Source organism: Nomascus leucogenys, chromosome 2 (assembly GCF_006542625.1).
Source record: "Nomascus leucogenys isolate Asia chromosome 2, Asia_NLE_v1, whole genome shotgun sequence".
Classification (NCBI taxonomy): domain Eukaryota; kingdom Metazoa; phylum Chordata; class Mammalia; order Primates; family Hylobatidae; genus Nomascus; species Nomascus leucogenys.
Window position 1 is genome coordinate 645,964 of NC_044382.1, and position 27,891 is coordinate 673,854.

The 27,891-nt window shown below is 42.9% G+C and overlaps 2 protein-coding genes across 5 annotated transcripts in view; one reads left to right on the forward strand and one right to left on the reverse strand.

Annotated features, from left to right (window-relative positions):
• Nucleotides 1-6,060, reverse strand: part of BTNL8 (butyrophilin like 8) — a 45,231-nt gene extending 39,171 nt beyond the window's left edge. The window contains exons 1-2 of one of the 4 annotated variants that reach the window (XM_030824089.1): nucleotides 5,787-6,017; nucleotides 2,282-2,629 (exon numbers count right to left, since the gene is read on the reverse strand). In XM_030824089.1, the coding sequence (XP_030679949.1) occupies nucleotides 2,282-2,629; nucleotides 5,787-5,835 (397 nt within the window). In that variant the 5' untranslated portion in view covers nucleotides 5,836-6,017. Of the gene's footprint in view, nucleotides 1-1,519; nucleotides 1,654-2,281; nucleotides 2,630-2,785; nucleotides 2,837-5,786 lie in introns of those variants that run through there. The other 3 variants (XM_030824103.1, XM_030824094.1, XM_030824106.1) reach the window with 3 other exon arrangements.
• The window catches only part of ZFP62 (ZFP62 zinc finger protein), a 124,721-nt gene that overhangs the window by 79,325 nt on the left and 17,505 nt on the right, over nucleotides 1-27,891 (forward strand). The window lies entirely within an intron of this gene.

Genomic DNA, 27,891 nt, shown 5'->3' on the forward strand with positions numbered 1-27,891 from the left:
CACTACAACCACGACCTTTGGCAAAAGCCTTCCCATGGCCTTTGTTCGTTGCCATTTTTTAGCAATTACTGTGTATGCATGGCTATTCCTAAGCACCAATCATGATGAAGTAAGACAGAACTGCTTCTGATGAGAAACTCATCAGGAGCTCAGCTAAAGTAGAGAGAGTGCTGAGCCGCGAGGTGTAGGAGTAACAGACCAAAGGAACAATGATCCAAATTAAAGTAATAGTGAAGCCTCTAATCAGTTGCTACAAAAGTAAGAGCTAAACCAAGGAAGATGCCAACTCCTCCCTGTCTCATCCTCCCCCATGAAATGGAATTCCAGTTGAGGGGCAGATGGATCATCGCACGTGTGGGGCTGACTCACTGTTGATGGAGTGCTGAACAAAAGGCTTCGCAGCTTTATGAATCTTGAGCTCAGGGGGAGGTGTAGGGAGGAGGAATTAGAGTGTAAGATACTGGATACTAAGACAGAGTAGAGAAAAGTGTCTTGGAGTTTGCCTTTTCTGTCATGGGGGAATGGCAGCCAGTGGCATGGAGGTAACAGAATTTACCAAGATGGTTGTAGGTAGAGAAAGGCAGATTTATTAGAGAAAGTAGGAAAATACTTTGCAAGGAAGGCAATGGGCAAGTTAGCATGAGGGAAGCTAACTGCAAAAAAAAAAGGCTCGGGATTTTTTAGAATGGAACTTGGGCTGACTGGTAACGCCAAGGTAGCAGGGAGCCTAACTTATATTCTTTTGTCAGCTGGGATGTTTGATAAATTGAGGTGTTTGCTGATAAGCAGGAAGTCTGTGAGTTATGTATGTTATCTGGGCAGGAAGGCCAAATGTTCTGGGCCATATATCCTGGACTATATGTCCAGGATGACAAAGAAAGGCAGACCTGTAGCTTATCTGCTGTCTCTTTAGTTTAAATTTCTAGACATGAAGAAAGGCATGTTTATAGTTTATTTTCTTTTTTTTTTCTTTTTGCTTTCACCTGGTCCCGCCAGCCTCCCTTTCCCTAATTAGGACTCCACATTCTCCTGCTTGATATAAGGCACTTGAAAGTCCTGCCGAAGGCCTGAGATCCTGAGAATTAAAATGCCTGGGCTAGAAATGCAAATATGTAAAGACCAGGACAGCTTAGCAGGGCCTGAGGGCTCACCTGAAACTTCCTCAGAGACTGCAAAGCATTGGTTGTACTCCAAGTCTGCTATGATGAGGAGGCCTTCCAGGTAACGCTTTTGAAAACTGCCTATCATCAGGCCTGAAATATCACTCATAGTGGTTTTTAAAAAATTTTAAGTTAGTCAAATTTAGCAGTGGGGAGTTGCATACCAATTTTAGTGACACTACTGTTAGTAAGTTCGGATAATCCACTACCGCCAGAGCAGCCTCACTCACAGGTTTTTAATCAGGAGACAGATTCTTCACAACTCACTGACTGCACACGGCAACAACTGTAAACAATAAATTTCTGTTTTTTCCTTCTTTCTTCTTTTTTTTTTTTTTTTAATAGAGATGAGGTCTTACCATATGCCCAGGCTGGTCTCGAGCTCCTGGAGTCAAGCAATCCTCCTGTCTCAGCCTCTCAAGGTGTTGGGATTACAGGCTTGAGCCACTGCACCCAGCCCCATCAGATACATTTCATTGCAAAGGGTGTGACTATGGGAGTAGGGTCAAGTTAACACAGAGCATTGAGCGATTGATTGTCAGGGGAAGTCACAACTTCCTGGAGCTGACATTTGCTCCCTGCTGTATCAGATAAACAAAACATTTGTAGGACAAGTGAGCAGGAATTTTTATTTGTTAATTTAAAAATAAATTTTCATAAGGAAAACTATTTTGACAGTGGGGAAAAAAAGAAATAAAGTATTGATACAAGCAATAATTTGGATAGATCGCAAGGGCATTATGCTGAATTTAAAAAGTCAATCTCAAAAGGTCACCTGCGGTGTGAAGCTGTGTATGTAACATTCTTGAAATTACAACATCAGGGAGATGAAAACCCCAGGCAGGGGCTGAGAAGGGGTGGGTGTGACCATAAAGGGGTGACAGAGGCAGATCTTTGTGATGATGGGGTAGTTCTATACCTCGATGTGTTGGTGGTTACATGAATTTAAACATGTGACAAAATACATAGAACTATATACATAATACAGAAGGAACTTAGAGTATAGAATGTTGCCTTCTAATTAAATGGCCTAAAATTTCAAAATTTCCTTATTGAAAAAAACACTTATAAAGTCCAGGATGGTTCTTTGGGACAACTAGGTTATGAAATATGAAACTGACCTGACACCTGCAGCTCCCAGATGGCCTCATGGTAGTAAGACTGGGAACTAATCCGGCACCCATAGAGACCAGCATCCAACACAGTAATGTTTTCCAGCCTCAGAGAGATGCGCCCCTCCGCAATGGAATCCTTCACCAATTTTGTCCTGCCTTGATACTGTGGCATCTGCATAAATGGCTGGTCCTTCCTGTCCCTGTAGAGGTGGACCACGCTAGGGAACTGGCCCCTGAAGAACTGCACTTCCATGGCCTCTGCGTTGGTCTTAGGAGACAGGAAACAGGAGAATGCAGCGTCCTCCCCCACCAAGGCCTGGACAGGCTTGCCTGGCCCAAACACCAGCCACTGCCCTGTGGGAAGAAATACAAAAGATAAATCATCAAAACCCTTTGTAGTGTGACCTACTCAGGGCTCCATTGGGCTGGGCTGGAGATGTGCATCAGGGAGAAACATTCATCGCCATCCTATTTCTAAAGCCAGTGACTTGCATTTGTGAGTCTCCTCACATTTGACAAACCGTGTCCACGGCAGTTACTTCACTTGGTCTTCAGGAGCACCTGCAGAAATGTGTATTATTAACGTTTTTATTTTCACGATGAGGAAACCACGTGATCCAGAGGAAGAAGTCTGTTTCTGAATGTAGATCCTTTGATTCCAGGAGATTCTATTGCCACATTCTCTCCCATCTGCCCATTTGCGTCAATTAAAAAAAAAACCCCAAACATCCCCGTTTCCATCTTCCTTGCTAAAAACCAAAGTTGACGTCTTTCTAATGACCCAGAGAAAAGTATGGGCCATAAAGTCTCCAGTTTGGGGCAATTCGTTAAGGTTTCCTTCAAGCACAATATTATATCAATGTTTTATGGCTACTATAGAGGAATATTTCATTTCTGCCCATGGCGCACACAATTATTTGTACTTCCTTAGTTTTTTTGAAAATCTACTTGTTCTGCCAAGTTCTGAAAGACATGCTATGACACCGAAACAAGATTTTGCAGTTTATTTTCTGTAAATTTGTTCTTTAGCACATTCATGTGTGACTTATATTTTCCATAGCATGTGCCTTTTACACTTGTGTAGTAATTTTTTCCACTTTATTTTAGCACTGAAAGGTGCTGCATCTAGTGCTTTGTCAACATGTCTTGCCTTCATTTTTTTTAAAAAAATTCTTGGTACATGTACGTCCTCACCTTGCTTTTGAAACTTTCCTCATTGTCTTGCTTCAAATGTGACAATTACATGTTTTCTGTGAGCCTCCCCTGCACAGCTCTTGGCTCTGTGGGGACAGGGCCTGATTTTCTTTCTCAGCACAGAGCCGGTCACACAGAACAGGCTCCACAAACAAGTTACTCATGTGAACGGCGAGCCCCATTTCCTTTCTTACTTGCTCATCTGTTTAACAATCACTTGAGTAATTTTCCTGATGTAAATCACTCTTACTACCCTGTAAGGATTGCATTGCTTCTTAGAGACCACAGACTAGGGAGGCCCACTCCCTTCACCTTCTAAGTACCCACCCCCTTTGATTGGCAGTGTCTCTTGATTCATTCACATGTATCCATTTATGGTATATGGTTATACCTGTGTGTGGTGTGTGCATGTGCATCAGAGGGAAGGTGAGTTACATGTGTGAATTTCTAGATAAGTAGATACTTTTTCATTTTAGCACTAATTTTTTTAGTTTAATTACATTTTATAAATCTTGCTGAAATGTATTTCACTCATGCATCTTTAAGAGTATTATTAAGTGAGGCATGACTTTGCAGCCTGATGTCTGACCAGCTGCTGACCTGGTGTAGCAGATGTTGAGGCCCCGCTCCTCACCACCCAACGCTGAGTCCCCCTGGAATGGGATGGGCACTTGCCTGCCTGCTGACAGCTCTGCCCCTGGAGCCTGGCCTCTGCCTCTCTGCTGAGGGCTTCCTGCAACCTTTGGAACCTACTTAGCCCTGGCACAAGGCAGCTCAGAAGGTTTGAGATTTTAACAGTCCCAGGGGGCGCATCTCACCCAGTGGGGAAAGCAGACAGTAGATGTTGGAATGACTCTGAGCCACCATCTATAAGGTTCCTTCAAATGTCCCAGTGGGACTGGGTTCCAGTTGCCACCGCAGCAACCTGCTCATTAGCGCACCCTCTATGGCTTTCCCCCCACTGGCTTCACTCTCTGCACTCCCTCACTTCGTTTCCCAGAATCACCTGCTCAACAAATCACTGGCAGGAAGGCCCTTGTCTTAGGTCAGGTTTGGGGACCCAGCCTATGCCAGCTGGGCTGCTATGAATGCTGCCTTCAGGGCTGTGTGGGGCTCTTGAGGCAAGGAAACATTTTCCAGGGTACCCCTGTTTCTCCAGCCAACCCTTGCTGCTGTCATCTCTCTTGCCTATAACATCTCCTTTCACTCCTTCCACTTCCTTCCCTTGAAAATAAGAAAGGAACAAGACTGTTGTTGCAACATGCCCTGCACCCGTGTAGCTGTGTGCACTCTACATGCACAAGCTCATGCAGTCCTCACCACAGCCCCATCAGGAATGTGATCGTATCTTCATGTCATCTTAAGCAAACCAACACCTAAGGAAGCTGTGAACGATAAAGCTCACAAGAAAAATAAGAGTTTTAAAAAATAAAATGTTTCTGTCTCCAAGATCATTTCCAGGATGTCTTGCTGCCTCACCCAGAAACAGAAGGGAGACGAAGAAGCTCGTCAGAAAATAAACTGAGACGAGAGCGTCTCCTGTTAGTAACACATGTGGGTTTTTAAGGAAACGTGCTCTACATTTTGATTGCCCTTGCTTCTGTTTTCTTAGCTTCATTTAGCAAAAAAGATGTAGGTGGACAGGTGGCAGGATGAACCTTCACAGACAGAAAGTGAACACAGTCAATGGATTCTTCTGTGGCTGGGTACTGACCATCTAGCCACCAGCATTCTACTCCAGCCTCAAGCTTCCTCTGTGAATTGTATTCAATCGCTCAACATCCTATAGACTAGGTTCTGTGTTAACAGTAGCTGGAAGGAGAAAGAAGAGTGGATTTCTTCCCAGAATATGCCAGGTTTCAGCTAATTTCTCACCTCAAGACCTGTACACCTTCCTCCACCCTCGTGTCTCATACCACAGACATTTCTAACTCAGCATGTCTTTAGCTGCATACATTGTCTTTTCCCCAAAAATCCTAACTGTCTCTTCCCAGCTGGACATCCATGTCAGCAACCTTGGTACTCTAATAACCCTGCCTACACCACTTAGCCTATCTGGGACAAACACTGGATTTATTCACCTTAACACGTTAGATGTGTCCCCATCTACGATCATGGTGCCTCTTCAACACCGTGTTTCCAATATTTGGGGGCTACTATAATTGTTTCCACAGTGCCTGATCCTTCCCCAGGCTGAGGCTAGGAGAAGCCAAACGAATAGAAACAACAAAGATGCCTTCATTCCATTATGCTGCAACCACTGTAGCTAAAGAACTCAAACTATTAGTCCGTAAGGAGGAAACAAAATGAGTCTTACCTGATCCCAGCTTGAGGAGACTCAGAACCAAACTGAGCATGAGAGCCATGGATGTGTACTGTGAATGGACCTCACAACATGGAAACAGATGATAGGAGAGGTGATGGATGGATTAGAGAGAAGAGGAGAACTGGCCTAATGCTCAAGGCACGGAAGCCACGGAGAGGCTCTGCGTGAGCGGAGGACAAACTGCCCTGTTCTGAGAGTCTACTCCATCGAGACACGGCTGTCGTGTGCCAGAAGTGTAGGGACTCTAGACTTTGAACCACTGCATTTATAGGCAGGACATAAATGTCTATCTCTTATCAAGAAAGCAAAGATAGAAATAGTATGGATAAGATTGGAGGTGAACTTTGTCCTGGGTAAAACGATGCCCTGTGTGGGTGAAACAGGAATGTCAGATGCAGAAATACTTTTCACTTCCAATCTGGCAGGCAGGGCTGTATGGCCATGGGATCTAGTCCTGAAAGAACCTCATGTTAGCACTGGATAGTTTGGTGTCCAAGTAAATAGGCCGTGCTCCATTAGTAGTAGCCTACAGCAGGTGACTTGACATTTCCTGGCACAGTCTGAGGTCATTTTGCTTACCGCTTCATTGTCTGGAGTTCAGGGCCAGGACTGTAACCATGAGGCCAGATAAAAATAACTTTCTAGAACAAAACAGATCCTTAGTGTTAAACACCTGATGTATTGGGAAAGGTACCGGCGCAGGTTCAGGCATGAGGAAACTTATTTATTATATAAACTAAGTTCCAGGGCAGCCACGATGAGAGATTTGCAGTCTTTAAGCACACGGAAACTCACAAAGCCACCACTTAACTAGATCAGAATGAAAATTTCCACAGATAACCACCAAAATAAACACACTCTAATCATAATGCAATTAAAATTAAAAAGTAATTCAAAAACATAGGAAACTCTGTATGCTAAGAAATTCTTATATAACACGATTTAAAACAACTCACGGGACCAAATCACAATAAAAGTTAGCATCTAAATAGGACAAAATGAAAACACTACATTTAGTCTAAAATCTAGAACGCTGACAACACCAAATGCTGGTGAGGATGTGGAGCAACAGGAACTCTCATTGATTGCTGACAGGAATGCAAAACGGTACAGTCATTCTAGAAGACAGTTCAGCAATTTCCTGCAAAATTAAACATACTCATCACATAATCCAGCAACTGCACTGCTTGTTATTTACCTAAATGACTTGAAAACTTATGTCCACATGAAAAATCGCACATGAATGTTTATAGCAGCTTTATTCATAATTGCCAAAATGTATACAACCAGATATCATTCAATAATGATACATAGAATGTATACACAAACTATGGTACATTTATACAATGGAATATTACTCTGTGATTAAAAAAAAAAGGAAATGAATTGTTGAATGTTGTGAGCAAGATAGTAGAATAGAAAATTCTTGATCTCATACTGTTTCAGAAATACAGATTTACCAAGGATATATAGACAAAATACCTTTATATGAAGCTGCCGAGAAGGCACTCTATCCTCTCCATTCCAGTGGCAGCTATGCCCCATCCATGGCCATTCGAAGCCTAGGCCTAGGCCCAGTGGAACAGCCATGACCCAGGCTTCGGAACCTACGGGGTGCTCTCCCCAAGGACCAAACAGTCCAACCCAGCAAGGAAGCCAAGCCTGGCCTGGTGAAGCAGTTGTACCCTCTCAAGCATGAGCAAGCACCTTGCCCCCAGAGAAGCCATGCCCAACAGAATGGCAGCAATACCCCCTTGCATGCACACTAACTGGGGGCCCCAGCCTCAGACCCAGGAAAGCCATGTCTGAGATGGTGGAGCAGCTGTGCTCCCTTGGCACATAAAGCAGCCTGGTGCCCCACCTCCAGAAAAGCTATGCCCAAGCCAGAACATTGGTCTTATTCCCTCAGCACATAAACCAGCCCTGCATCCTGCCCCAGGGAAGCTATACCTGAGCTGGTGGAGTAGTTGTGCTCTCTTGGTGCCTGAGCTCAGTGTAATCTACTTTGCTACCACCACTGCTACAAATGACTGCAGTACAGGCCACTGAGGCATCCACTTATCACTGACATGATTATGGCTGAAAAGCTTCACAGAGACTACACTACTGTGCCAGCCAGAAGCAGAGCCAATACACCCTACTCAGCACCCTAGGACCTATCAACAAGTGAAAGTTTTTTCTTAGAAAAGCTACTTTATAAGTTAGGAGAGGCAAATGTTCTACCAGATGCACATATATCAACACAGGGACACAAGAAACATGAAAAAGCAAAGAAACATGACTCTCCCCAAAAAGGCTGAGGCAGGAAAATCGCTTGAATCTGAGAGGTGGAGGTTGCAGTGAGCCGAGATCATGCCACTGCACTCCAGCCTGGTTGATAGAGTGAGACTCCATCTCAAAATAATAATAATAATAATAATAACAACAACATTTTAAAAAGTCAGCAAGATTTGAACTAGAAATACCATTTGACCCAGCCATCCCATTACTGGGTATATACCCAAACGACTATAAATCATGCTGCTATAAAGACACATGCACACGTATGTTTATTGCGGCACTATTCACAATAGCAAAGACTTGGAACCAAGCCAAATGTCCAAAAACGATAGACTGGATTAAGAAAATGTGGCACATATACACCATGGAATACTATGCAGCCATAAAAAATGATGAGTTCATGTCCTTTGTAGGGACATGGGTGAAGCTGGAAACCATCATTCTCAGCAAACTATCCCAAGGACAAAAAGCCAAACACCGCATGTTCTCTCTCATAGGTGGGAATCGAACAATGAGAACACTTGGACACAGGAAGAGGAACATCACACACCAGGGCTTGTTGTGGTGTGGGGGGAGGGGGGAGGGGTGAGGGATAGCATTAGGAGATATACCTAATGTTAAATGACGAGTTAATGGGTGCAGCACACCAACATGGCACATGTATACATATGTAACAAACCTGCACGTTGTGCACATGTACCCTAACACTTAAAGTATAATTAAAAAATAAAATAAAATAAAGTAAAAAATAAATAAAAAATAAAAAGTCAGCAAGATTCAAGATAATGTAGATAGACAATTGAAAGAAATCAGGAAAAAAATCATGGTCTAAATTAGAAATTCAGCAAAGAAATAGACATCAAGAAAAGTTAAACAGACGTCTTGCTGCTAGATTATTCAATGAAGGAAATGAAAAAATACAATAGAGAGCTTCAACAGCAGACTAGATCAAGCTTAAGGACACAAAGTGAAAAGAAAGAATTTTTTCATGCAAACAGTAACAAAAAGAAAGCAGGAGTGACTATATTTATGTCAGATAAAGTAGGCCACAAGTCAAAAACTGTTACAAGAGACTGATTGTCTTTAAGTAATGATAAGCAAATAAGTTAATCAGACTGTAACAATTATAAATATGCAACCAACATCAAGGTGCGTAAACATATAAAGCAAATATTAGTGGGCATGAAAAAAACATAGATAACAATACAAAAATACTAGAGAATTTCAATACCCCTTTATTATTATTATTATATTTTAAGTTCTGGGATACATGTGCAGGACGTGCAGGTTTAGGTATACACATGTCATGGTGGTTTGCTGCACCCATCAAATCATCATCAACATTACATAATTCTCCTAATGCTACCCCTCCCTCCCCTAGCTCCCTACCCCACGACGGGCCCCGGTGTGTGATGTTCCCCTCCCTGTGTCCATGTGTTCTCATTGTTCAACTCCCACTTATGAGGGAGAACATGCACTGTTTGGTTTTCTGTTCTTGTGTTAGTTTGCTGAGAATGATGGTGTCCAGCTTCACCCATGTCTCTGCAAAGGACATGAACTCATCCTTTTTTATGGCTGCATAGTATTCCATAGTATATATGTGCCACATTTTCTTTATCCAGCCTATCATTGATGGGCATTTGAGTTGGTTCCAAGTCTTTGCTATTGTGAACAGTGCCACAATAACCATATGTGTACATGTGTCTTTATAGTAGAATGATTTGTAATCCTTTGGGTATATGCCCAGTAATGGGATTGCTGGGTCAAATGGTATTTCTGGTTCTAGATCCTTGAGGAATCGCCACACTGTCTTCCATAATGGTTGAACTAATTTACACTCCTACCAACAGGCTAAAAGCATTCCTATATCTTCACATCCTCTCCAGCATCTGTCATTTCCTGACTTTTTAATGATCACCATTCTCACTGGCGCAAGATGGTATCTCATTGTGGTTTTGATTTACATTTCTCTAATGACCAGTGATGATGAGCTTTCTTTCATGTTTGTTGGCCATATAAATGTGTTCTTTTGAGAGGTGTCTGTTCATATCCTTCACCCACTTTTTGATCGGATTGTTTTTTTCTTGTAAATTTGTTTAAGTTCTTTGTAGATTCTGGATATTATCCCTTTGTCAGATGGATAGATTGCAAAAATTTTCTCCCATTCTGTAGGTTACCTGTTCACTCTGATGATCATTTCTTTTGCTGTGCAGAAGCTCTTTAGTTTAACTAGATCCCATTTGTCAATTTTGGCTTTTGTTGCCATTGCTTTTGGTGTTTTAGTCATGAAGTCTTTGCCCATGCCTATGTCCTGAATAGTATTGCCTAGGTTTTCTTCTAGGGTTTTTATGGTTTTAGGTTTAAGTCTTTAATCCATCTTGAGTTAATTTTTGTAATAAGGTATAAGGAAGGAGTCCAGTTTCAGTTTTCTGCATATGGCTAGCCAATTTTCCAACACCATTTATTAAATAGGGAATCCTTTCCCCACTGCTTGTTTTTCAACAGGTTTGTCAAAGATCAGATGATTGTAGATGTGTGGTGTTATTTCTGAGGACTCTGTTCTGTTCCATTGGTCTATATATCTGTTTTCGTACCAGTACCATGCTGTTTTGGTTACTGTAGCCTTGTAGTATAGTTTGAAGTCAGGTAGCGTGATGCCTCCAGCTTTGTTCTTTTTGCTTAGGATTCTCTTAGCTATGCAGGCTCTTTTTTAGTTCCATATGAAATTTAAAGTAGTTTTTTCTAATTCTGTGAAGGAAGTCAATGGTAGCTTGATGGGAATAGCATTGAATCTATAAATTACTTTGGGGAGTATGGCCATTTTCACGATATTGATTCTTCCTATCCATGAGCATGGAATGTTTTTTCCATTTGTTTGTGTCCCCTCTTATTTCCATGAGCAGTGCTTTGTAGTTCTCCTTGAAGAGGTCCTTCACATTTCTTGTAAGTTGTATTCCTAGGTATTTTATTCTCTCTGTAGCAGTTTTGAATGGGAGCTCACTTGTGATTTGGCTCTCTGTTTGTCTATTATTAGTGTATAGAAATGCTTGTGATTTTTGCACATCGATTTTGTATCCTGAGACTTTGCTGATGTTGCTTATCAGCTGAAGGAGATTTGGGGATGAGACGCTGGGGTTTTCTAAATATGCAATCCTATCATCTGCAAATAGAGACAATTTGACTTTCTCTCTTCCTATTTGAATACCCTTTATTTCTTCCTCTTGCCTGAGTGCTGTGGCCAGAATTTCCAATACTATGTTGAATAGGAGTTGTGAGAGAGGGCATCCTTGCCTTGTGCTGGTTTTCAAAGGGAATGCTTCCAGCTTTTGCCGATTCAGCATGATATTGGTTGTGGGTTGTTAGAAATACCTCTTATTATTTTGAGATACATTCCATCAATACCTAGTTTATTGGGAGTTGTTAGCACGAAGGGCTGTTGAATTTTGTCAAAGGCCTTTTCTGCATCTATTGAGACAATCATGTGGTTTTTGTCGTTGGTTCTGTTTATGTGATGGATTACATTTATTGATTTTTGTGTGTTGAACCAGCTTTGCATCCCAGGAATGAAGCAGACTTGATTGTGGTGGATAAGCTTTTTGATGTGCTGATGGATTTGGTTTGCCAGTATTTTATTGAGGATTTGCTCATCAATGTTCATCACGGATATTGGCCAGAAATTTTCCTTTTTTGTTGTGTCTCTGCCAGGTTTTGGTATCAGGATGATGCTGGCCTCATAAAATGAGTTAGAGAGGAGTCCCTCTTTTTCCATTGTTCGGAATAGTTTCAGAAAGAATGATACCAGCTCCTCTTTGTACCTCTGGTAGAATTCGGCTGTGAATCCATCTGGTCTTGGGCTTTTTTTGGTTGGTAGCCTATTAACTACTGCCTCAATTTCAGAACTTGTTATTGGTCTATTTAGGGATTCAACTTCTTCTTGGTTTAGTCTTGAGAGGGTGTATGTGTCCAAGAATTTATCCATTTCTTCTAGATTTTCTAGTTTATTTGCATAGAGATGTTTACGTGTTCTCTGATGGTAGTTTGTATTTCTGTGGGATCAGTGGTGATATCCCCTTTATCATTTGTTACTATGTCTATCTGATTCTTCTCTTTTCTTCTTTATTAGTCTGGCTAGTGGTCTATCTATTTTGATAATCTTTTCAAAAACCAACTCTTGAATTCATTGATTTGTTGAAGGGTTTTTGTGTCTCTAGCTCGTTCAGTTCTGCTCTGATCTTAGTTAATTCTTGTCTTCTGCTAGCTTTTGAATTTGTTTGCTCTTGCTTCTCTAGTTCTTTTAATTGCGATGTTAGGGTGTTGGTTTCAGCTCTTTCCTGCTTTCTCATATGGGCATTTAGTGCTGTAAATTTCCCTCTAAACACTGCTTTAGCTGTGTCCCAGAGATTCTTGTACATTGTGCCTTTTTTATTGGTTTCAAATAACTTATTTATTTCTGCCTTAATTTTGTTATTTATCCAGTAGTCATTCAGGAGCAGCTTGTTCAGTTTCCATGTATTTGTGTGGTTTTGAGTGAATTTCTTAATCCTGAGCTCTAATTTGATTGCACTGTGGTCTGAGAGACTGTTATGATTTCCATTCTTTCGCATTTGCTGAGGAGTGTTTTACTTCCAATTATGTGATCAATTTTAGAATAAGTACAATGTGGTGCTGAGAAGAATGTATATTCTGTTGATTTGGGGTGGAGAGTTCTGTAGATGTCTGTTAGGTCTCCGTGGTCCAGAGCTGAGTTCAATTCCTGAATATTCTTGTTAATTTTCTGTCTCATTGATCTGCCTAATATTGACAGTGGGGTGTTAACACTTCCCACTATTATTGTGTGGGAGTCTAAGTTTCTTTGTAGGTCTCTAAGAACTTGCTTTATGAATCTGGGTGCTCCTGTATTGGGTACATGTATGTTTAGGATAGTTAGCTTTCCTTGTTGCATTGATTCCTTTACCATTATGTAATGCCCTTCTTTGTCTCTTTTGATCTTTGTTGGTTTAAAATCTATTTTTCAGTGACTAGGATTGCAACACCTGCTTTTTTTTTACTTTCCATTTGCTTGGTAAATATTCCTCCATCCCTTTATTTTGAGCCTATGTGCGTCTTTGCACATGAGATAGGTCTCCTGAATACAGCACACAGATGTGTCTTGACTCTTTATCCTATTTGCTGGTCTGTGTCTTTTAATTGGGGCATTTAGGCCATTTAAATGGCATTTAAATCGGAATAGTTTCAGAAAGAATGATACCAGCTCCTCTTTGTACCTCTGGTAGAATTCGGCTGTGAATCCATCTGGTCTTGGGCTTTTTTTGGTTGGTAGCCTATTAACTACTGCCTCAATTTCAGAACTTGTTATTGGTCTATTTAGGGATTCAACTTCTTCTTGGTTTAGTCTTGAGAGGGTGTATGTGTCCAAGAATTTATCCATTTCTTCTAGATTTTCTAGTTTATTTGCATAGAGATGTTTACGTGTTCTTTAAGGTCAATATTGTTATGTGTGAATTTGATCCTGTCATTATGATGCTAGCTGGTTATTTTGCCCATTAGTTGATGTAGTTTCTTCATAGTGTTTATGGTCTTTACAATTTGGTATGTTTTTGCAGTGGCTGGTACTGGTTTTTCCTTTACATATTTAGTGCTTCCTTCAGGAGCTCTTGTAAGGCAGGCCTGGTGGTGACAAAATCTCTCAGCATTTGCTTGTCTGTAAAGGATTTTATTTCTCCTTTGCTTGTGAAGCTTAGTTTGGCTGGATATGAAATTCTGGGTTGAAAATTCTTTTCTTTAAGAATGTTGAATATTGACCCCCACTCTCTTCTGGCTTGTAGAGTTTCTGCCGAGTCATCCACTGTTAGTCTGATGGGCTTCCCTTTGTGGGTAACCTGACCTTTCTCTCTGGCTGCCCTTAACATTTTTTCCTACATTTCAACCTTGGTGAATCTGACAATTATGTGTCTTGAGATTGCTCTTCTCGAGGAGTATCTTAGTGATGTTCTCTGTATTTCCTGAATTTGAATGTTGGCCTGTCTTGCTAGGTTGGGGAAGTTCTCCTGGATAATATCCTGAAGAGTGTTTTCCAACTTGGTTCCATTCCCCCTGTCACTTTCAGGTACACCAATCAAACGTAGGTTTGGTTTTTTCACATAGTCCCGTATTTCTTGGAGATTTTGTTCATTCCTTTTCATTCTTTTTTCTCTCATCTGGTCTTCATGCTTTATTTCATTAAGTTGATCTTCAATCTCTGATATCCTTTCTTCCGCTTGATCAATTTGGCTATTGATACTTGTGTATGCTTCACAAAGTTCTCATGCTGTGTTTTTCAGCTCCATTGGGTCCTTTATGTTCCTCTCTAAACTGGTTGTTCTAGTTAGCCATCGTCTAACCTTTTTTCAAGGTTTTTAGCTTCCTTACATTGGGTTAGAATATGCCCCTTTAGCTTGGAAGAGTTTGTTATTACCCACCTTCTGAAGCCTACTTCTGTCAATTTGTCAAACTCATTCTCCATCTAGTTTTGTTCCCTTGCTGGCGAGGAGTTGTGATCCTTTGGAGGAGAAGAGGCATTCTGGGTTTTGGAATTTTTAGCCTTTTTGCACTGGTTTTTCCTCATCTTCACGGATTTATCTACCTTTAGTCTTTGATGTTGGTGACCTTCAGATGGGGTTCTGTGTGGATGTCCTTTTTGTTGATGTTGATGCTATTCCTTTCTGTTTGTTAGTTTTCCTTCTAACAGTCAGGCTCCTCTGCTGCAGGTCTGCTGAAATTTGCTGGAGGTCCACTCTAGGCCCTGTTTGCCTGGGGATCACAAGCGGAGGCTGCAGAACAGCAGCGATTGCTGCCTGCTCCTTCCTCTGTAAGGTTCATCCCAGAGGGGCATCCACCATATGCCAGCCAGAGCTCTCGTGTATGAGGTGTCTGTCGACCCCTGCTGGGAGGTGTCCCCCAATCAGAAGGCACAGGGGTCAGGGACCCAGTTGAAGGGCAGTCTGTCCCTTAGTAGAACTTGAACACTGTGCTGGGAGATCCGCTGCTCTCTTCAGAGCTGGCATGCAGGGCTGTTTAAGTCTGCTGAAGCTGTGCCCACAGCCTCCCCTTCCCCCAGGTGCTCTGTCCCAGTGAGATGGGAGTTTTATCTATAAGTCCCTGACTGGTACTGCTGCCTTTCTTTCAGAGATCCCCTTCCCAGAGACGAGGACTCTAGAGAGGGAGTCTGGTCACAGCCGCTTTGCTGAGCTGTGGTGGGCTTTGCCCAGTTTGAACTTCCCAGTGGCTCTGTTTACACTAAAGGGAAAACCGCCTACTGAAGCCTCAGTAATGGCAGACACCTATCCCCCAACCAAGCTCTATCGTCCCAGGTCAACTTCAGACTGCTGTGCTGGCAGTGAGAATTTCAAGCCAGTGGGTCTTAGCTTGCTGGGCTCCATGGGCGTGGGATCCACTGAGCTAGACCACTTGGCTCCCTGGCTTCAGCCACCTTTCCAGGAGAGTAAATGGTTCTGTGTCACTGGCATTCCAGGTACCACTGGGGCATGAAAAAAAAAAAACTCTTACAGCTAGCTCAGTGTCTGCCCAAACACCTGCCAAGTTTTGTGCTTAAAACCCAGGGCCCTGGTGGCGTAGGCACCCAAGGGAATCTCCTGGTTTGTGGGTTGCGAAGACCTTGGGAAAAGCATAGTATCTCGGCCAGAGTGCACCGTTCCTCACAGCACAGTCCCTCACGGTTTCCCTTGAGTAAGGGAGGAAGTTCCACAACTTCTTGCACTTCCTCAGTGAGGCAATGCCCCACCCTGCTTCCACTCACCCTCCACCAGCTGCACCCACTATCTAACCAGTCCCATTGAGATGAGCCGGGTACCTCAGTTGGAAATGCAGAAATCACCTGCCTTCTGCATTGATCTCGCTAGGAGCTGCAGAATGGAGCTGTTCCTACTCGGCCATCTTGCCAGTCACCAACTGGGGCTAGCTGGTTATTTTGGCCATTAGTTGAGGCAATTTCTTCATAGTGTCGATGGTCTTTACAATTTGGTATGTTTTTGCAGTGGCTGGTACTGGTTTTTCTTTTACCTATTTAGTGCTTCCTTCAGGATCTCTTGTAAGGGAGGCCTGGTGGTGACAAAATCTCTCAGCATTTGCTTGTCTGTGTAGGATTTTATTCCTCCTTTGCTTATGAAGCTTAGTTTGGCTGGATATGAAATTCTGGGTTGAAAATTCTTTTCTTTAAGAATGTTGAATATTGGCCCCTACTCTCTTCTGGCTTGTAGGATTTCTGCAGACAGATCTGCTGTTAGTCTGATGGGCTTCCCTTTGTGGGTAACCTGACCTTTCTCTCTGGCTGCCCTTAACATTTTTTCCTTCATTTCAACCTTGGCGAATCTGATGATTATGCATCTTGGGGTTGCTCTTCTTGAGGAGTATCTTTGTGGTGTTCTCTGGTTCAATACCCCTTTTTAAAAATAGATACATGAACCAGACAGAAAATTAACACGAAAATACTAGATTTGAACTGCTCTATGATGTTCACACAATGATGAAACCATCTCACAACACATTTCTCAGAATGTATTCCTGTCATTACATGATCACGACTGTATTTAAAATTGTAAGCCTTTTACAGTAAACTCTCTAAGAAAGGGAGTCCAAGGGCCTATCACCAGATGTATGTTAGCTAAGACAAATAGTCATTCCCTGGCACATTGAACTTTCTCAGGCAGGCACTTGAAGGAGCACTGGTTTTATCTGAGGGAATGGCCTTATACTGTTAGAAGCCATGCTAGAGTTTGGTAAAGTCTCTCAGGGCTTGACCAAAGTTGTCACGTAGCAAGAGTTCTGCCGTTTTCACCTGCAAAGTCTTCTCCAGATGCTTCTGTCCATCCTCCCAACACTTTTTTTTTTTTTTTTTTGGACAGAGTTGCTTTTGTTGCCCAGGCTGGAGTGCAGTGGCACAATCTCGGCTCACTACAACCTCACCTCCTGGGTTCAAGCGATTCTCCTGCCTCAGCCTCTTGAGTAGCTGGGATTACAGGCGTGCGCCACCACACCCAGCTAATTTTTGTATTTTTTTAGTAGAGACTGGGTTTCTCCATGTTGGTCAGGCTGGTCTCAAACTCCCGACCTCAGGTGATCTGCCTGCCTCGGCCTCCCAAAGTGCTGGGATTAAAGGTATGAGCCACCGCACCCGGCCTCTTCTAACACTTTTTATTTCTGTAGTGTTAACACTCCTGTGAACATTTTGTCTTTGTTTTTCACCCCAGTCTGCACCTCTGCTGTTGGTGAGGGGCTCCTGGTCATCACAGTCACATGTGGACTCCCCTGCTCTGTACCTCCCAGCCTTTCTGCCAACAGCACTGGCCTCACAGTGTTGTCCTGGGGATTGAGTGAGACCAGCCTTTCTGCCAACAGCACTGGCCTCACAGCGTTGTTCTGGGGATTGAGTGAGATGGCTATAACGTGCTAAGCCCCACACTTGACACAGGAGACTCCTAGCAGAGGCTGGGCTCAGTTAGTTAGTGGGGATGTTGGTATGTGCCTTCCTCTGTTTCTGAGTCCTGCCAGCCCCACCAAGGGACTCTGCCACAAGACGGCAGAAACTCCGTCTGTCTGCCTTACCAGACTCACGCTACCCAGACCCACAGCTGACTGCTCAACACATATGCAGGCTCAGTCAGTCACAGCCGGTAATGCTGTGTATCGTGACTGAACTCTCCACGTAGACAGGCATCTCCCTTCCGCTTTCCTTCGTTCCTGGGAAGCTGAATTCGTAGTCAGATGAAATGGAGGATGGGAAAGGAGGCATACCAAGAGGCTGTTGAGTCCACATAGGGTCTCCTGTGCCAGCCACACAGGAGCGAAGAGGGCTTCGTTTATAAAAGATATAAAAAGCAAACAGACTAAAATATGTAAATCCTACCACCTAGAAACAGCTCAACACTTTGATAAATTTCTTTGTCACTTTTTTGTCCAAAGATTCAGAATGGTTTCTGTGTCTTTTTAAATAGGTACCTTGTTTACAGCATATTCAGCTTTTTGTCCTGTTCTTTCTTTCCATGTGAGATTTTTCCACATTCCTCTCATGCTTGCTGCCTCCCTGTTCTCAGCAAGCCATTGTTTCTCAGCAGCTAACATAATTCCTTGAGAAGTTTATGGCAGATACACTCTTAGGTCCTGTCAAAAGACAAAATTACACAAATTTGTTTTTAAGATCTAATTGGCTTTTATGAATGAGGGAAGCCTCTATTCTTCAAAGTAGAAGGAGAGCTCCCACTGGGCAATAGCAGAACTGTGGGCTTTGTAAGGTGGGAACGAGGAAACAGAACAATAGAAAAAAATCAGATTGGTTAATATCAGGTTACTTCAGGTTATTTTCTGGTAAGTTAAAGCAGAGGGGACTTCTTCATTACGCTGACTCAGGTAAACTGAGGTCTTTCCAACTGGTTGGTGTGACTTTCCTGTTTTCAGGAAAAAACAGTTTGTTTGGGGATCCACCTGCTTCCTTAGCATTTCAGTCTGTAGTCCCAGCTAATCGGGAGGCTGAAGCTGGAGGATCGCTTGAGGCCAGGAGTTCAGGCAGGTCAGGGCTGGGGAACCAGACCAGTGGGGTCAGTGAAGACCTGGGCTGACACCATGTATTAGTCAGGATTCTCTGGTGAAAGAGAACCAAGTAGACGCAGAGATAGAGACTGATTAATTTAAGGAATTGGCTCACGCAGTTATAAAAGCAGAAAGCCTCAAGATCTACAGGGTGAGTCAGCAGGCTGGAGATCCAGGAGAGCACATGGTTTAGTTCCTGTCTGCAGGCTGAGTGAAAGCGCCGATGCCCTAGTTTGAAGGCTGCTAGGCAGGGGGAGTTCCCTCTTACTTGGCAGATCAACCTTTGTGTTCTTTTCAGACCTTCGTCTGAATGGATGAGGCCCACCCACATTACGAGCAACAATCTGATTTCCTCAGTCCCCCCAACCTCATACAAAACACCCCACAGAAACACCAGAAGAATGTTGCCCAAAGATCTGGCCCATCAGGTTGACACCAAATTAACCATCACGCCCGTCCCCTACTCTGCCCTCATCAGCCACCTTTAGGGCCTCTTGGGTGTTGCTTCATGGTTGCAAGACTGGAGGAGGCCCAGCATCACATAGGAGGACGCAGGAAGAGGCAGCACCAGCCAGCTCTTCTCTGTGCTGTTTTGTTTGTTTTTGCTTTTGTTTTGAGAGACAGGGTCTGATTCTGTCACCCAGGCTGGAGTGCAGTGGTGCAATCTCGGCTCACTGCAACCTTCACCTCCCAGGCTCAAGTGATCCTTCCACCTCAGCTTCCCAAGTATTTGGGACCACTGGCACTCGCCACCATGCTTGGCTATTTTTTTTTTTTTTTTTTTTTTTGTATTTTTGGTAGAGAAGGGGTTTCACCATGTTGCCCAGGCTGGTCTTGAATTCCTGAGCTGAAGAGATCCTCCTGCCTCGGCCTCCCAAAGTAAGCCGCCATGCCTGCCCTGGTTTTCTTTTTTAATCTTAAAATCTTTCCCAAAGCTCATATCAGAGTTCCCCACACATCTCAGTGGCCCACACAGGTCACCTGGCCTCCTTTAGCTGCAAGCGGGGTAACTGAGTATCTGGGAAAGGAGAATGGGAGTCGCTGTGCTTGTTCATCTTACATCAATTCTGATTGGTCTGGGTGTGTTGCTGCTCAGAATAATTCTGGGGCTCTGTTAGTCAAATAGAAGAGCAGTGGGGATGGCTACTGGGGGGCCAGACAACAGCATCAGCCACGGGTGACAAATGGAGATCCCAAACCAGTCCTGCTCTTTCGGCTTTGGGTCAGGGACAAGCATAACTCAGTCACGTGTGTAGAGACAGTCTCTTGGCTCACTTCGTCAGGAGCTGATTCTCTGTATGATGCCTGGAGCTTTATATTTTAATTCCCATATGGCAGCCTTCTTCCTCTTTCTGTGTCTCATGGGGTGAGAGGGTGTCTTGCTGTGGACCCCACGGCCACAGCTGAATTGAAACTTCCCCCAGTGGAGGGTGGAGGTCTTGAAACTGAGCATCCACCTTGGTGGCTCTGTTTTCTACCCAAATCCCAGAGACAAACCAGCCATTCGGCACAGCAGGTCCCCCCGCCACAGTCGGAAGCCTCACACGGCTGGTCCTGGCAGGTGTCCTGGATGTGCTCAGGTGATCCTATGCCACCTCCCTGACCCAACAACCCATCCACTAACCAAGTGCCCCATGATGTGCCCTGTCTGGGACAGTGCCAGGGGCCATCTCTATGAGATACAGATGAAATATCACGTTTTCAGGATTCAAATTTTCCATCAGATTGTGCCTACACCTGTGAAGTAAAGTCCCACAAGCTGAGAGTTTTGGATCTCTAACAAAAGATGCAGTTCAGCGGCCATTCTTGGTACCCCAGCACCCCCCCGACCACACACACACACACACACACCACACACACACACACACCCTGGTTGGCCTGACCTTCAGCATGATCACTGCCTGGCTTCAGGCAGAGCCTCTGTCAGTAGAGTTGCTCCTGCCCTCAAGGGCAGTACAACTTCGTATGTACACTTCATAGTGTGCTAAGAGCCTGCACTTAATACAACATCGTATAATCCCTTATATGTCTAGAGGCTGTGCTACTAGGGAACTTGTGGTCTGGCTTAAAGTTTTATGACCTCTGAAAAAATTAAATGTACTTGGACATGACAATAGCCAGACAGGTCAATGTAACTAAATAGGTGGCCCATGACAAGCCCTTTTCTAGATAATGATTTAGTACAATAAAGTAGTTCAATGGGGAAGTTCAATGAGTAAATGGTAACGGGGCAATCAGTTCTTCATAGGGGACGGAAACTCATGTTCTAAAATAAATTCAAGGGAGATTGTTGTAGTTTGAAAATATTTCCAGAAATTCTTTCATATTCCTGCTTTGAAGAGTTGGAGTTTAGGTCCTTTCCTTGAGTGTGGGCTGGCCTTAGTGATTTGCTTCTACTAGAGTAACACGCGGCAAAAGCGATGGCGTGCGACTTCAGAGACTAGGCCATAAAAAGCGCCGTGGTCCTGTGTCCCTGTCTCTCTTGGGTCACTTGTCATGCCATGAGGACACTCAAGCAGGCCTGTGGAGAGGCCTGTACTATGAGAAACTGAGGCCTCCCACCAGCAGCCACGGGAGTGAGCCAATTTGGAAGCAAATCCTCCAACTGGGGTATTTCTCCAAATGACTGCAACCCCAGTCCACCTCTTCACTACAGCCTCACAAAAGACCTGGAGTCAGAGCCACTCAGTTAATATGCTTTCAAATTCCTAGCCCACAGAAACTGTGAGACAGTAAATGTTTGTTGTTTTAAGCCACCGAGTTTTGGGGGCAATTTGTTATATGGTAATAGTTCATTAATTAAAAGATCAAAGGGAAAAATATTTTAAAATTAATTTAAAAAAACACAGAACTGGGCCTTGGAGGAGAAAGGACCTCTGAACTTTAATGAAGGATTCCTGTATAAGCTGAATATGGGTTTTGCCAGCCCATGCAACAAATGAGGCCACATCAGCCATGTCATTGGATGATGCCAGCTTGTGGGCCAGAGTGGAGTGTGGCCATAGGGCATCTTTTCCCCTTTTTGAAGTTTCCTGACTATGGCAAGACTGCCAGTATTCACCAAATATCCAAATATCCATGAGATCCTCTAAGCCCTGGCCTCCTTTGCAGTTAGAACGGAGCTGTGTGACCTGGTTCTGGCCGAAGAGAGGTGGTTGTAAATGACGTAATGCACTTCTGGGCCTAGCCCTTAAAGCCTCCCATGGGGTCTTCCAGCCTTCTCTTCTCCACAGTGGCAATTCTGAAGGCCACACATTCCAGATATTATGGCTGCAAGATGGAAGAGAGCAAACTGACTTGCAGTGAAGTTTATGTGAAGAGCAAATAAACCGTCTTGTCTTAGGCCACTGGGAGGGAGGGTGTATTTGTTACTGCAACCTCGTCTAACTATCCTGACTACACCATTGCCCTTTTCCAGCATTGCTGGGTCTTTGAGGTATATTCCATGTGTTCCCCAGGGCCAGTCCAGATTGTGTGTGTCTACACTGCTGTCACCCCCAGTTTAGTAACCGTGCTTTGTACAGAAAGATCATTGCCAAAGTTCTCTGGACCCTGGTACCCACCACACAGGCTGATATGAACGTAAGCCTTTCTTGTAATTTTTCCTTAGTCCAGTCACAACCAGATCATCATGCTTCAGAAGAGTTACTGTTTGGAGAATAACCTGCCACAGGCTACCTTCCACACCCACAGACCCTGGGCAGTCCCATGGGGCCCCTACAGGGCACTCCCTGCCAGCTCCTGACCTGTTCCCTGAGTGTTTCTCTGGACTCCGAGAGAGCCAGACCCAGAGAGAGGGAGGGGTCAACCACTGACCCAGCTAAGGCTGCACTTTTCAAGTCCTCAGATACCATCCCAAGATCTTCTGCTTCCCAGGGAGATAGAGAAATGTGATCCACTCCCCTCAGGAAGACACGATACCTACAGGAGTATGGCCACAGCAACACCAATCATGAATACTCAGATAGTGCATACTGTATGCACCATAAGATCTGAGCCTCAAGACTGCCCAGCTGTGTGTCCTGGGACAGTTTTCTTACCCTCTCTGTTCCCCCATCTGTAAAATGGGGATGTATGCTGTGCTGTCATCAATGGGTTATTGACAAGATTCAGTATATCAATATATATAAGTTCTAAGTGCCTTACATATGCTAATTTAATTTTCACAACAACTCTGTGAAGTAGGTATTATTATTACCTACATTCCAGATGAGGGAGCAGAGACCAAAGATTACACAACTGCTGAGTCCCATAAGAAACCCAGAGCCCAACACAGATTCAAGAAAACACCTTCGAGCAGGTGCCATTTTCCAAGAACTCTCCGTCCACATTAGGGACAGACGGCTCCTTTGATTTTCTCCTTTCCCAAGGTCTTATGAAGCTGTGAGTTAATCCGTGTGTACAAGAGGACATCCAGTTCTCTCTCTTTTAAAACAAAAATTTCCTCCTCCTGCCCAGTTGGCAGAGGCCTGTATGGGTGGTGTCCTAACAGCCTCCTGCTTGGTCTTGGCACTCTGTGGCTTGCGAACGACAACCAGAGATGAATATATCTACACGAGGAGAACAAGCAGCTGGGCTTGAACCAGCAGGTGCCCAGGCCAGAGCATTTCAAGGATGTCAAAGATCACAGCCTCAAAACTACCAGCTGTGTGTCCTGGGACAAATTTGCTTTCCCTCTCTTTCCCCTTCTGTAGAACAGGTATATGTATGTGCATATATATATATATATATATATATATATATACACACACACACACACAGTGCCTTCATCAAAGGGCTGTTGAGAAGATTCAATGTATCTGTATATATAAAGCATTTAGAAGAGCGCTTGGCACAAAATAAGCCCCATAAAATTTCTCACTGTTGTTGATTATCATTTTAGATGTAAGTGTCAGTCAGATCTTCTGACACAGACATCTCCCTTTCCACAGGACCCAGAAATGAGAACAGTAGGAGTCTGCTTGTTCCTTCTAGACCTTTTCCCAGGGACTGTGGGTCATCCCTTAAGAGCCTCTGGTAACAGGTTTCTCCAGGTTCATCCCACGGTCCCTTTCAGCTCAACAGCGCCACCTGCCACACAGATTTTACACATCCATGTAAAGCTTGAGGGATGAAAGGAAATTGTTGGTGTTAAAGGGCAAGCAGGAAAGAGAATTGATGGCCAATTCAAAAGGTGAATTTCTTTAATAAAGAATGTGTTCCCACAATGGACACAAACTCTACAAAAGGTACCAAAAGACTTGATCTAAGGACAGGACAGGCAGTCCCTAGGAGAGATGGCTCAGTTGGGTAACACACATGATAGAAGGGTAAAGAAAATTAAACAACCAGACACTATTTGCTGCCTACAAATTTAGAGAAAAAACAAACCTGCCAAAACCCAATCCTGGGGAGGTGAGTGAGTAAAGAGCTTTTACTTATAGTTGGAAGCTTTATAAATTGAAATACTCCTTCTTGAAGTAGTTTAGCAATCTGATGCAATTTAGGATTATTTATGTTTACATATAATTTTTGAATAAATACTATATTCTCGTGGTTCAAAATGCAAGGAGTATAAAGACGATATGCACTGAAAATTCTCCTTCCCACCCTTCTCTTCCAGCCACCCAGGTGCCTCCTCACTGACAGCCCCGGTTAGTGGTTTCTGGTGTGAACTTTCAGGAAAATTTTTATGAACATACACAAATATGTACACATTCATTTCACCCTTTCTTATGCAAATTATAACATAGCTTGGCACATTGATTTCTTTATTTAACATTTAACATACATCTTGGAGATTTTCCCATACCATTTTATAAAGAGGCCCCTCTTCCTTTTTTATGGCTGAAAGTAGTACATTGCATGCTGTTATGGGTTGAACTGTGTTCCCCCAGAATTCGTATGTTGAAGTCCTAACCCCAGATACTTCCTAATGTGACCTTATTTGGAAACAGAGTCATTGCAGGTGTATTTAGTTAAGTCGAGGTCATGCTGGAGTGAGTAGGTTAGGGCCCTAATCCAATACAACTGGTCTCCTTAAAAAAGGGAGAAATTTGCACATAGGCATGCATGCAGTGAGAACGCTGTGTGAAGATAAAGGCAGAGATTGGGTGATGTGTCCACAAGCCAAGTGTAGCAGGACAAGTCACAGACAAAACTCCTCAGACATCGGATTAAAGAAGGAAGAGGTTTTTATTCGGCCGGGAGCATCGGCAGACTCACGTCTTAAGAGCCGAGCTTCCCGAGAAAGAAATTCCGAGCCCTTTTAAGGGCTTACAACTCTAAGGGGCCCACGTGAAAGGGTCATAATAAATCAAGTAAGCGTAAGGAACGTGACTGGGGGCTACACACATCAGCTAACAGAACAAAAAGTTTTACAGTGCTTTCTCATACAATGTCTGGAATTTACAGATAACACCAGTAGTTTTGGTCAGGGGTTAATAATATTATTATTATTATTATTATTATTATTATTATTATTATTATAACCACCAGGGCCAGGTGGTGGCGCCAAGGTCGTCTAGCTATTTATCTTCTGTTTCTTTCCAACTTTTTGCTTTCTCCCTTTTCTCCTGTCTTATAAACTAGGGAAAAGGGGAGGTTGGGGAGAAGCTGGGAAGGACAACAGGAGAAGTGGTGGTCTCATTCCAAAGGAACACCAAGGATTTCCATCAAACCGCCAGCAGCTAGGTACAAAACGTGGAACAGATTGTCCCTCACAGCCTCAGAAGGAACCAAACTTGCTGACACCTTTATCTCAGACATCTAGCCTCCAAAACTGTGAGACAATAACTTTTTCCTATTTAAGCCACATTGTGTGGGGTACTTTGTTACGGCAGCCCTGGCAAACTAATACACGTGAATGTACAATAATTTATGTAATCATGTCTTTAGTTTGGACCTTTAGGTTTTCTTCATCTTTTACTTTAGACACGCTATTGTGAATAACCTTTTCACAAACCATTTCATGAGCGTGTGACTACACCAGCAGGGTAGACTGATAGAGGAGAATTGCTGCGGCAAAGAGTACATGCAAGTCCATCCACACCGCATGGTGCCTTCCCTGGAGGTGGGGTCCGTCAACACTCCACCAGTGGGGAAGAGTGCTTTCCCCGCCATGCCGTCACCACCACAGCGTGGACCAAACTTAGGATCTTTGCCATTCTAATAAGAGAAAAATTGTGTTTCCATGTAGTTTGGGCTTGCATTTTTTTTTTTTAATTTTGAATCATTTGTATAAGCTTTTCTGTGAGCCCATTTTTCCACTGGGTTGTTCATCTCTTCAATTTTGGAGAAGCTCTGTGTATCAGGGAAATTTGCCCTTTGTGATATAACATGCAAATATTTTTTCCCAGTTAGTCATTTGATTTTTTTACTTTTCTTGTAGTGGTTTTGCCACACGGAAGTATTTTATTTCTATGTATTTGAATTGATCTATCTTTACTTTTACAGTTTTTGGATTTTGCGTTATAGTAAAAAGGAAAGAAAGAAAACAAAAACCCTCCCTCAGTCCAATATGAGCAAAGCAATCTCCTGCAGTTTTTTTTTTCTTTGTAAAATTTTATGGAAATGGGAGCAGCTGCCATGATGGTTGGTGTGTGTGCATTTCACATTTAAGTCTTAGATACACCTGGCATTGATCCTGGTGTAAGGGCTGTGGTTTGAATCCAACTTCATTTTTTCCCCAGTGCTTCCCAGCTGTCCCTGTTCTGTCATTGCCACTAGTTTGAAATGCTAGCTTTACCAGATGCCCAATACCCATGACTGTTTAGGTCTATTTCTAGACTCTATATGTATGTCTCAGAATTATACCAGCTTAATTATTAATGTGCCTTAATAGTGCCTTGCATCATTCATACTTTTATAGGCATTTTCTAGCTATAAACAAGCAAGAGTCTGTTAATTTGTCCATGTGAACTTTAGAATCAATTGTGGGTTGCCAAAGAAGATTCTATTGCTAGCTTTTATCAGGATCATGACAATTATACTTTACAAGAAATGACTATTCTGATGTCAAGTGTTTCCATTCATGTGAATGGAACATCCAAGAATCTTTCCATAAGTTTAGTGCACCCTCTGTGTCCCCAGGAGCACTGTAAATTTTCTTCATATGGGTCTTGCACGTGAGTTGTGAATTCCTGGGCATTTGGTCTTTTGTTTGTTTCTATTGTAAATGTAGTCTTTCCTTCTATTATTCCAATTGTAGTTTCTATATAAGGAAACTTGATTTCTATATGTTAATTTTGAAACCACACACCTTACAGCATTCTCCTTTATTCTAGTTTTTTTTTTAAGTTATTTCTCGTGAGTTTTCCAAAAATGAAATCTTATCTGCAAATAAGACAATTACACCTCTGCTTTCCAATGTTTATATTCTGATTTTTTTCTTTGTTTAATCCAGCTGCAATGGGAAATAATAGTAGTGATGGGTAACAACCTTGTCTAGTTCTTTACTCTGATTGTTTCCAGTGTTTACCTATTAAGCTTATTAGTGTTTCTAATTCCCTATTGTTCTTATTTTAAGACTCTTAAAAATGTTCTGTCTATTGAACCAGTGATTCCTCTTCTTGTCAATTATTCCAAGGAAAATACGATGAAAGCGTTATGCACGCTACTATCTAAAACAGCACTAATTTATTTTTTAAAAAAGACATACTTAGAAAAAACCTCGGTGAGTTACACAGAGTAGTTAAGGAGACTGTAGTTTAATGGAATATCACAAAGAGTAAAAACATGAAAAATGCTAATGTATAATATTTGTAAAAATGCTATATAAAAATACAGATATAGTATGATTATGACACTATCTGAAAAACACTCACAAATTGGTGGCAGAAAAAAGCTTACTAAGTTTACTAAGCAAGTTTACTAAAGTTTACTAAGTAAGAAAATTTACTAAATTATGGGCTGGGTGTGGTGGCACATGCTTGTAATCCCAGCACTTTGGGAGGCTGAGGCAGGGGGATCATTTGAGCTCAGGAGTTCAAGACCAGCCTGGGCAACATAGTAAGACATTGTCTCTATTTTTGTTAAAAAAAGTAAAGTTTAGGCCGGGCGCGGTGGCTCACACCTGTAATCCCAGCACTTTGGGAGGCCGAGGTGGGTGGATCACCTCAGGTCAGGAGTTTGAGACCAGCCTGGCCAACATGATGAAACCCCATCTCTACTAAAAGTACAAAAACTTAGCTGGGCGTGGTAGTGTGCACCTGTAATCCCAGCTACTCAGGAGGCTGAGACAGGAGAATCCCTTGAA